The sequence below is a fragment of the Triticum urartu genome, chromosome 5A (genome assembly GCF_056163025.1).
Source record: "Triticum urartu cultivar PI428250 chromosome 5A, HENAU_Tu73, whole genome shotgun sequence".
NCBI classification, from domain to species: Eukaryota; Viridiplantae; Streptophyta; class Magnoliopsida; order Poales; family Poaceae; genus Triticum; species Triticum urartu.
The window spans coordinates 513,698,844-513,710,346 of NC_141877.1; the positions used below are offsets into that span (position 1 = coordinate 513,698,844).

Consider the following 11,503-nt stretch of genomic DNA (forward strand, 5'->3'; position numbering starts at 1 on the left):
AAGTCTTCAGTCGAAGACATTCATTTTTTAAGGGTCGACTTTCTCTGTAAATATCAAACTCCTCATAGACTTATAGACCTGTGTACACTCACAAACGCATTAGTCCCTTAACTATAAGTCTTCAATACACCAAAATCACAAAGGGGCACTAGATGCACTTACAGCCTTGAACTTCTCCTCCCTGTTGATGACCCTCCAACAATGGGATAGGTTAAAGGACTTGCCATCATGTTTGACCTTGAAAGCCTCCAAAGCTTGGGATGCCTACAAATGGATAGCATGCAAGCATATGGGCAAATGGGTCAGTATGCAAATGGACATGCAAAACGAAATGAAGAAGAGGGCCGCATGCATACCATGTCTTGTATGCCGATGTCGCTCACGAAGCGTGCCTTGATGCTCTCAAGAGTGGCACAAAACTTGTCGCACTCTTATTGGATCACCCTTCACCGCTTTGAAATGGACATCCACTCGCGCGTGCTTTGCATTTGGTACGACGCAAACTTCTTGCGCTCATGGTACTCACAGTGGACACAAATCCAAAAGGTTGATGCCTTTTGTTCGGCGCCGACCTTGGGGTATTGCCCAATGTCCCTCCAACACTCACAAAGGAGCTTGTCCTCGGCCGCCATGTATGCCATTGTCCGCTTGCTCTTGCGCTTCGGCTTCACCCCAACGGCTTCGTTGGCGAGCTTGTCCTCGAACAAAGGCTCCTTGTTGATGTCCAACTCATCCTCTTCCTTGGGACTGTAGTCCTCCGGAAACTCATGGTCCAGCGGGAAGCCGTCCAGGTCCAGGCCGACCTGATCTTGCATGAAGGCGTCGTGCATGCCAGCTTGATCAAAGCCAGGACGGCCAAGGGCCATTCACGCCGGCTGCCTCTGCACATCGCCTTCATGCCTCTTATAAAAAACGACACCATGGTGCCCCTGCACATCTAGCAATTTCCCGTCTTTCGTGCCTCTTATAAAAAAAAGGAAAATGAGACACAACGATATTCGATTTTTTTTGAAACTATGATGATTTTTATAGCAAACTCGGAAACTATACACCCTAATGGAGAAAAATCAAAAGTATCACCCCGTCGGCCTCCTGTTGGCCGAAAAGGGACATTTCGGCCTCCTGTTGGCCGAAGAGGGACTTTTTGGCCAACCGTTGGCCAAAAAGCACTTTTCGGCCAACAGTTGGCCAAAGAGTCCCTCTTCAGCCAACACCTGCTCTACTGTTTAAAAAAATTATATCAAATAGGATTTTTAGTATTTTAATTTGATTCTTTTTGCATTAGATTAGAAATTTTATGAAGTTTCTGTAGATATCAAGTTTGACTAGATTTGAAAGTTTGAATTTAATTTTTTCATGAATTTGCTCAAATAACTAGATTGCCTATAGTTTGAGTTAGGAGTATTTTTTAAGATGATTCTTTTTGCTACTGGTTCTTTGTGAATTTGTTTATCAGTAGTAATTAATTGGCGAATTTTATAATTACTTAAAATTAGGTTTTTATGAAAACAGTTCTGTTTTAGTGTTTGTTAGGTTTTATGCTATTTCTTTTAATTTTAATTGCTTTAAATTTTTTCTTTAGTTTTTTGACATATTCTTTTTGTTTCATTTTAGTTATCAATAGCTATTTTATTTTTAGTATTTTTTAGTATTTTATTTCTTTTATCCTACTAGAAAACTTGTTTTGAGCTTCATAGGAGTTTATATTTAAAAGTGCCTTGTAAATCCTGTACAACCATTGCCGTTTTATACATGAAAAAAATACTTTCCCGCAATCTTTTTCCCTCCATTTTCTTTGGCGCCATTTTATTTCCCGCCATTCTCTCCCGCCACACTAAGGAGTGCTGCATCGACGGAGGATGACGATGATGCCTTCATGTGGAGTGTGAAACACTGTGTGAGAGAAGTCATAAGTGTGAAACACTCTCCGATGATGATGACGAAGCTGCAAACACTTATGACTTCTCTCAGACAGTGTTTCACACTCCACCAGCAGCACCGACGCAGGAGACACAGACCGTGTCAGACGATGTTATCTACGATCGTGGACACCATGAGGCTCGTTTTATAAGTTGAGAAGTGAAGATGGCGAGAAAGAAGATGGCGGGAAAGAAGATGGCGGGAGAGAATGGCGGGAAAGAAAATGGAGAGAGAGAATGACGTAAAAACCTAATTTTAAATAATCCTAAAATTCATCAATTAATTACTACTGATAAACAAAGTCACAAAGAACCAGTAGCAAAAAGAATAATCTAAAACGAATACTCCTAGCTCAAATTATAGGCAATCTAGTGATTTGAGAAAATTCATGAAAATTCAAATTCAAACTTCCAAATCTAGTCAAACTTGATATCTACAGAAACTTCATAAAATTTCTAATCTAATGCAAAAAGAATCAAATTAAAATACTAAAAATCCTATTTGATATGAATTTTTTAAAAGTAGAGCAGGTGTTGGCCGAAGAGGAACTCTTTGACCAACTGTTGGCCGAAAAGTACTTTCCTTTTTGGCCAACTGTTGGGAGGCCGAAAAGTCCCCTTTCGGCCAACAAGAGGCCAACGGGGTGATACTTTTGATTTTTCTCCATTAGGGTGTATAGTTTCCGAATTTGCTATAAAAATCACCATAGTTTTAAAAAAAATCACGATATTCGAGGTTAGATTATTTGCCTCGTGGGCCCGACAAGCCAGCGACCACGGTTTACCACGGCGCGACGCAAGGAGCCGAGCGGGCCCACGTTGCAGCCAAGACGGGGGCGATCGGTCGGTCCCCCCTTTGACAAGGAAATTTCTCCGTCGGAGAGGGAGCACGGGGAAGAGACGGATAGAGATGGGAGAGGCATCGCCGGAGTCCAGCGGCGCGGCGGCCGGAGGGCCGTCTATGCCGGGGCCGCCGAGGAAGGGGAAGTCGTGCAAGGGCTGCCTCTACTACTCGTCGGTGCTCAAATCCCGGGGATACAACCCCATCTGCGTGGGGATCCCTCGCTCCATCCCCCAAGGTCCGGAACCCTAATCCCTCATAGCACCCCGCGAATTCATCATGTGTTCGTGCGATATGCGTTTTTAGTCGGGAGCAAATTATCGCAGTCAAATTTGTTTGCTTTTTTTCTGGGTGGCGTAGTACGCTGGATCGGAAGATCTCACGGAACCGTTGATTGATTGTTTGTTTGATGTGGCAGTCCCGGGCTTCGTGGTGGAAGAGCCTAGGGAGGAGGCCGCGGCGCAGGGCCATGATCTGAGACAGTTCAAATACGCCTGCGCCGGTTACTCCATGTTCGTCGACGACAGAGACGCCAAAAGCGGCGAGAATGACGCCAAGGCGCTGTTGCCGTATTGCCAGGGCCTCGAGGTTGGTTCTCATCTCATCGTTGCTGTTGCAGACTATGAAATTTTCAGTTGATGTTATTTGGCACCGTGGCTGGCCGCTTGCTTATGGATTATATATGTTTCTGTTATTGCTCATAACCTCATATGTAGGCAATGAATGTGAATCGCAACACATGGTCACAGAAATTTCCAAAATTGTCAATTTAGCAGATGCTGGTCATATTGTCCTGCAATTCTAGTCAATTATATGATCTTTGTATTTTGCGCTCATACAATTCTCAATAGAGTTTTGACCTTACCTAAAAAAAAGATTAGTTTTTTTAAAGGAAAATCTCAGATTACCGGAAAAAGAAGACATATGATTGCAGTAATGGCCTGCAGTCGCAAGCAAGCTATGCTTGCCATTTTTCACGATTGTAAATTTTGGCAAGTATCCAAATCCTTGAGTCTGATAGGTAACCGAACACTTATACGATCTGCTGGAGCCAAAGGAATAATAAAGGAGAAAATAAAACCTAGATAACTCGATATGAAAATCGAGCAGGGGGTGTAGTAGTGATGAGAACTGACCAGAGTATAGCAATATTCGTGTTAGATTGTGAGCACTTTGGTTGGCATAAAAGATTGGGTCTGAAATCTGACTGGCGCTTCAGTGTGTTGGTATCGTCTTCTCAGCACCTAGAATCCTACTTGGATGCAAACAAAACCAAAATGAATTGTAAGCTTGCCAAATTTGGCAACTGGGTTGGCCTTGATCAGTTCGAGAGGAAGGCAGAATCAGTTATGGTTTTATATTAACGATGAGATTCTGAAAGACCAGAAAGACAAGTATATGAACTGGTTTTGTACCCACCTAGTTTTGCTGCTCTTTTTCTTTTGATTCTTTCTGTTTCTTTTTTACTTGAGCTAATTCTTTACTTGCTTTCGAGTTAACTTGGTGATTGTTAAACAAGAAGGAAAATGGAAAAGTAGAAGTATGACAGTATTTATTGTTTATAGGAGATAATAATATTTTGGCTGTTAATGATGTAGAAAAGGTATGCCTTTATTAATGCTTCTGTTGCTTGATGGACTTCCTATTAGTTAGATCAAAGTGAATGATGAAAATAAGTGACATCTTCATCAAATTGCGCATGCTCACATGTAGACCTTGTCTAGTTCCTTACAAATTAGTCATCCATACCTCCTTAAGGGAATGTGGTTTCTAGTTCTGAAAAGATTAGCAAGCACCAATTCACTCATTGCCTGCATGTATGTTGCATGCCCACAAGTGCTGAATTCATTGGACTGTTGCCATCTGTTATTTTTTGTGCATACGATTTGTTTTGATTTGAACACTCAAAGCATGCATGAGTTGAAAAAATAAATGAAAATCAGTTAACCTTGCTGCCTAGTTTCCCCCTTTACTCTCTGTTGCAGCTAGCCTTTTATCTGGCAATTATCCTCATTTTTAACATTGATTATTGTGGGCTAGTTTTCTCTGCCTCTCACCACTCACCTGTAACCATTGCCAGCCCACTAGCAGAAAGTCATCCCTGTACCGAAGCATTGAATCCTGATTGTGACTACCCAAGATCTGCTATTGTGGCCATGACCTCCTCCACCAACCCGTTTGGTTCATTCTGGGCTCTGAAACAAATGCTATACATGTCGGCTTCCATCAGAATAGCTCCACTGGACGACACGTCATTCTTGTTCTATAGGCCGGCAGTAGTTGTGATGGTTTCCCAGGATCCAATAAATCCACTTAGGTTTACGTTGGCGTGATATTGTTCTATGGAAGTGGCTGGGCTGCTTTTTAGAAGTTCAGGCTGATTTTCCATTAAAAAATAAAATGGGAGAGGGGGGGGGGGGGGGGGATTGACCTTTCTAACACATATTCAAGCAGCGCAACCTGGTTCTACTTGACTAGGCCCTTTGCTCGTCAGAACTAACCGCTACTTGTGAATTATGAATAGAGTGCATAATCGTAGCAGACAGTGGAACTCTGTGGGTTAGTTCTGCGTAGACCAGACCATTAGACTATTGAGAGGTTCTGATGTAGATGGCAGACTATCCAGAGGTCTGATGTACTCCCTCCGTTTCTAAATATGAGCCCTTTTAGAGATTCCAATATAGACTACATATGGAGCAAATTGAGTGAATCTACACTCTAAAATGCGTCTATATACATCCGTATATAGTTCTTAACGAAATCTCCAAAAGGTCTTATATTTAGAAACTGAGGGAGTAGATGTCACTGCCTAGTCGGTTAAGGGTATCAGAGTGGAGTCCATCCTGATTTTAATGTGATTGTTCCGGCTGAATACATAGTCACAGAAATATGTTCACCTCATAGCATGACCTGTTAGGTTCAGGGATGCACAATTGCACATAACTTATGTTCTAGCATGCTGTGTTTGCAGATACTGAAGTAGCTTTGGATTATTTTTCTTTTAACCGTTCAATTCTTCCATGTCAACATCATCATCAGACAAGGAGATTCCTATCTTGCACCAGACCTTAAATTTGATTGTGCTGTCAACTGTCATGCACTGAATAATTCATCAGTTCCATTACACACACAAAAGATACTTGTACAATTTTCGTAGGTGATATTGGTTTGCAGCATTAACCAAAATGTTGTGAACCTAGTTCATAGTGGGGGTAAACATCCATCTAAGGGTGGCCTGACATTGACTTGAACTAGAACGGCACCAACTGGTGGAGGAAGGGCAAGACCACAACAGGATTTTTCCGTCAGTAAAGAGGATACAGTTTAGCCCATATTGTAGTGACGGCCTAACTTTACTCCTAAGGAATAACCTCTAACCTATGGAAAGAGAATAACATAATGTAAGCATCCACACTAACCAAATCAGTCTGATCCGTATCTCAGGACCAACCACACATGAAAAGGACCACATATTAACAGTAATTACGGCGAGTAGTGCCACCTTTGCTTGATGGTTGGATTTTATTGACCGATTCTGGATCAGTGAAGTGTTCGAGTGAATGCCATGGACGGAACATTTATCGGCAATGATGCATGTGATATTTAAGATGCACACCATGCAATTATTCATTTATGTACTGTACCCTTTTGGATTTGCTTATTGCCAAAGGAAAGTGAGAAATGTTCCTGCAGCTACTGGTCGACAGCAGAATGGTAGAGAGGAAATCACAAGCCGTAGAGCATGCTTCAGCACGTAATCCGAAGCCGAAGGAAGGTATGTAAAGCTTCTTCTACTTTGATGTTGCAACTACTTCGTACTATGTCACTGTTCAGTGGAACACTATAAAACCGGAATCCATGTAATACTGATGGATTATGAGTTTGCAGTTAACGTTTACTAGTTGATAACCTAGTCTCTGGTTAACTGTAAAAGTACCAAGTCTGTGCGCTGGTCAGAATCAATTTATGTTGTGCTGGTGGCAGTTGCCCATTCCTGCAGTTAAACTCTGGATATCTCCATGTATCAATTCCTGTAACATGTTTTGGTCAGAATCAAGCACACGCCTGATTTTTCATTTATGCTAGTCATGGACCGAGTGGCAAACTTGGCCGTGCCTCCTGAAAGAAAGACACAGTACCATTCTGACTATGGTGAACAGGATAGTGGTTGTCCCTTTTGTTAGTTCTGAGACAACTGAACTGTGTCCAAATTAGGTTTATTTGTTGCACCCAATGTTTTGCCATGATGATTAGTCTTTTGCTAGTCGGAGTATCGGTTTTCTTGACTAGTATTCCTCAGAGTCCACCAGTGTGCCACCTTTTGCGCAGAGTGGACTTGAAAACTGTTGATGATGTTATGTCTCTTGTCACAGCTGCTGCTGCTGCCACCCAGCCTCAGGAGCAAGGACAGCGACCACAGCTGGCGAGACAGGAATTCATGGCGAGGAAAGTTACCGTTCCAGCCCTCCCCTACCCTATCTTCACGCAATGATGGTCTCCTCTGACTTTGTGAGAGAGTGGCTGTTTGTGGTGGTGCAGGTTCAGGAGGAGCGCCGGGCTGGTGGCCTCAGGGGTCGCCAAGAACCTCAACAAAACGGGCACCTACATCAAGCAAAACGTCGAGGACATATTTTCCCCTGACCGACGGCCACCACCCAAGCAGTAGCCGGCTGCCACTCAAGGAGGTCGTCCATTTCCGAGCTGGGAAACTGGCATGCACCGGACGCTTTCCTGGGGCGTGGTACTGAATGAATTCCTTTTGCTGTATACTTGTTTGATTTTTGCTATTTATATGGAAACAACTGGGGCCTGGTTATGTACATGAGAAACGGGATAGGGTGTTTCTGCTCCGTTGGGTGGTTGCTGAATAATAATATGTCCAAGGTGTTTGTTTCAACTCAGAAGGTCCTTCTGAGAAGGAGGAATTCATGCTACTACTGTTCATCTATCAAGCACCCTACATACTCCCTCCGATCCATATTACTTTTGCGGGAATATTATCTTTTCTGCAAACACAACCTACTTGCCGTTTTTCTTTACAAAACGTTTCTGTATTAAGTACATTTCTGCGTGGCACTGTATTCTTGTCTGCCCTCGTTGAACGCATTCAAAGTTTGACCTGACGACGTTACGTTACTGTTTCCTGGGGTGCGCCTGGTCCTCTGCTGCAGCAGCAGCAGCACAGTGAAAACGAGCCAATGGGGGTCCTCTACAGCAGCCAAGGCGAGAGAAATCTTGTGCTGTCCGTGGCACGTATCGTGCAATCAAGGTCAAGGCTTGCCTGCATCTGCACTGAAAGTGTACTTGTGTACAAGCTGATACACACTCAGCATCGCTATATTAAGGTCAACTTCAAAGCACGACCCAAACAGACGTCTGTTTTGGCTGGATTCGATTCGTTTGGGTAGGGCAATGAGATCGTGTCCGGGCCTTTCCGGAGATCCGGTGGCCGTGCGTCCAAGACGCGGATGCATGCTTTAGCCGCATCCTGTCCGCCACGGCCAATATGTTCATATATTCATATTTCAATGTTTAAAACAAATTTACACGTTCAAATATTAATTGTCTTAAATAAAAATAGTTTTACAGCCCAATTAAAATTGTCTCGAATAAAATAATTTTACAACCAAATTGAAATTGTCTTGAATAAACATGATGAAACAATACAATCTATTGGTTGCCAATGTGATTCTGCATGTGTTCAATCAAGTCATTTTGAAGCTCCAAATGAGTGTGCCAATCACGCATTTCACGATGGAATTGGATAAACTGTTCAAACGTGGCCGGTTCTTGGTGCAGGGGCTCAACATTTTCACTTTGAAAATCAAATCCTTGGTCAAAGATGCTGTTATCACGCGCGTCCTCGATGATTATATTATACATGATCACACAAGCAGTCATCACCTCCCAAAGCTTCCCTTCATCCCATATCAGTGTAGGGTTTCGAACGATACCTCAGCGGGATTGAAGCATACCAAAAGCATGTTCCACATCCTTTCTAGCACTCTTGCATTTGGGCAAATCTTTGTCTCTTCTCACATTGGGGGTTTGAGATTGTCTTCACAAAAGTTGACCACTGAGAATATATACCATCAGCTAGGTAGTATCCATTGTTGTGGTGGTGGCCATTGATCTCAAAGTTGACAGGTGGGGAGTGGCTTTCTGCAAGCCTTGCGAAGACCGGAGAACGCTGCAGCACGTTGATATCATTATGAGAACATGCCATGCCGAAGAAAGAATGTCATATCCAAAGATCTTGCGAAGCCACCGCTTCTAATATGATAGTGCACGTTTTAACATGCTCCTTGTATTGGCCCTGCCAAGCAAATGGACAGTTCTTCCACTCCCAGTGCATACAATTTATGCTGCCATGCATGCCTGGAAAGCTTCTATCGGCATTGATCGCCAACAGCCTTTCTGTATCAACGACATTTGGCTGCCTCAAGTACTTAGGGCCAAACACTGCCACCACGGCATTACAGAAGTTGTACATTGACAACAGACATGTGGACTCACTCATGCGCACGTACTCATCCACCAGATCGCCTGGAATTCCATATGCAAGCATGCGGATGGCCGCAGTGTATTTCTGATAAGAGGAGAATCCAAGCTTGCCAAGGGCATCCGTTTTGCACTCGAAAAATGGGTCATGAGCAACCACTCCCTCTTGGATACGATTGAACACATGCCTTTCCATACGAAAATAGCGACATAATTTCTCCAGTTTGAAGAGCGGTATATTCTCAAAGTAACCGGCATAGAGCATGGCGTGGCCTCTCTCTCTGTTGCGCTTCAGGTTGGGAGCACGGCCAGGGACTGACCCCCCTGTACCGAGGCCGCTGCCTTTCAATGTGGTCGTGAACGACCAGTACAGCCATCACAAGATCTTCGTCATCCGAGGACGAATCATCCGATGAATAAATGAAGTGGTTGAAGAAAAAATCATCTCCACTATCCGTACCTTTGTGGGCAAAGTATCAAACACCTTGCGGTTGTGGTGGCAAAGAGGCCGCGAAGATCACCTCGATGCAGCAGGGGCTTTGGCGGCCGACTACAGGTCGCTCTGGAGCACCCGACGGAAGCTGCCGTGGTCCATAGGCGTCACCGGCGGTCGTATTCCTTCTGGCACCGTATACGATGGCGAGAGCCAAAACTCCTCCAAACGACGGCCAAAACTCGTACGAAAGTGCGGGCATGGTGACGGTCATGGCGAGACGTGATTTGGTATGGACGTCTGGGGGTGAGCAGTGAGGAGGCGGCCGAAAAATAGTGGCGGTGCCGGCGGCGGGGTGGGGCAGGAGGGCGGGTGAAGGCGTTGGAGGTGAATGGAGCGCTAGTGTCCCCGACAGATGGGCCACGGGGAGGACAAGGGCGTGCGTCCCGCCCGTCCGTGCGATGTCCGTTTTACCCCAAACGCGACGCATGTTTAGATCGGAAACGGACGAAAACCGGACATTTGTCCGTTTGGGGCCGCGTGTTGGGCTGATCTATTTGTCAGTTCTATCTCAAACAGACTATGACTGGAGTTGGCCTAAGTACTCCCACACAAAGTCCCATTCTGCTGTGCTGGCGGATGATGTAGAGGATCCGAGATTCCGATCGATGTTCAGATGAAGCACACCGCACACGTGGTGGTGGCGGTGGTGGTGGCGAATGATTCAAACCTGTGTGCGAGCATAGCAGAGGAGCACGGGATTGTTGATTTGAACGGACGGTGAGGTGGACGATCACATCACCCGCGTGTAGTGAGTGCATCAGTCTGCGCCAAGTAAATGTTCCACCTACCTGGCTAGCTAGCGCACCATGGCCCCGCTCCTTCTCTGCCCCGCCCGCAGCTCAGCTCAGCTCAAACGGTGTGCTCCAAGACCCAGACAGTCAGGTGCCATTCATACCGGAACTGTGCACTTCTTAGTGGTACTGGTATTTGCACACAAATTATTGTGTCATAATATTGCGAGAGCGATTTTTATCCAGCCAGGACATTGCCCAGTTTTAAGCCATGCCATATTCTTTTAGGGGGCTGCAGCCCACGCGGCGCATCATCTCTCAATAGAAAAACACCAACAACCATGGCTAGCAATCCTGTCCATGCACAGCACGTTTGGCCAAAATGATTATGCTGAGACGCATGAGTCGGAGACTTGGATTAGTATATTTCGCCGTTCCGATCGAGCACCCCAAAGAAGAAGAAAGAAAAAAAGAACTGCCGGCCAGTCTCCAGTCTTCCTCCAAAGTCCAAACCGTGAGGCCGGCCGTGCGTGCATGATCTCCAGTCTCTAGCTGCCATGCATAATGCATTGCAGTGGCACTGGCAGCTGCTCTGCTCCACCGCCGACCCACGCACCCCCGGCCGGCCTCCTCAGGAAGGAAAGCATCGTAAAGGCCAGACGCCAGCAAAAGCGGGTACGCGAGGGAGGCGTCAACGGAGTGCTAAAGCGGAAAAAGAAAAAGGAAATCTACCACCAACGCAGTGGGCAGTAATGGTGGTGCTCGTACGTGAACGTACCAAAGTGAGAAACGCACGGCACCGTAGACCAGAGAACTCGAGAGTAGAGCGCCCACTGATCGTATGTCCACTATGCAGTCAACGCAGTGCTTTGGGCAGTACGTACCACTGTACTACGTAGTACTACGCAAGTACAGTACTGGTAGTACTAGTACACGTGGAGTGCAAGTACTAATGCCGTGCTGCTCTTACTCCAATAGTTGCCGTCATGGGATGGGATAAGGGCATCTTTCTTCC

At 45.2% G+C, this 11,503-nt stretch overlaps 1 protein-coding gene across 1 annotated transcript; it reads left to right on the forward strand.

Moving 5' to 3' along the window:
• Positions 1 to 2,720: 2,720 nt before the first annotated feature.
• On the forward strand, positions 2,721 to 7,708 carry LOC125510204 (uncharacterized). The gene is made up of 5 exons (XM_087521423.1): positions 2,721 to 2,998; positions 3,179 to 3,348; positions 6,454 to 6,535; positions 7,134 to 7,204; positions 7,298 to 7,708. Exons 1-5 carry the CDS (start codon positions 2,830 to 2,832, stop codon positions 7,424 to 7,426), a joined length of 621 nt encoding a protein of 206 aa, XP_087377549.1. The 5' UTR covers positions 2,721 to 2,829; the 3' UTR covers positions 7,427 to 7,708.
• Positions 7,709 to 11,503: the final 3,795 nt, after the last annotated feature.

Coding starts and splice junctions, on each gene's coding strand:
- LOC125510204 (XM_087521423.1), top strand. CDS start 2,830: ATGGGAGAGGCATCGCCGGAGTCCAGCGGCGCGGCGGCCGGAGGGCCG. Junction 6,536..7,133: donor TAATCCGAAGCCGAAGGAAG/GTATGTAAAGCT, acceptor CTCTTGTCACAG/CTGCTGCTGCTGCCACCCAG. Junction 7,205..7,297: donor CGAGACAGGAATTCATGGCG/AGGAAAGTTACC, acceptor TTGTGGTGGTGC/AGGTTCAGGAGGAGCGCCGG.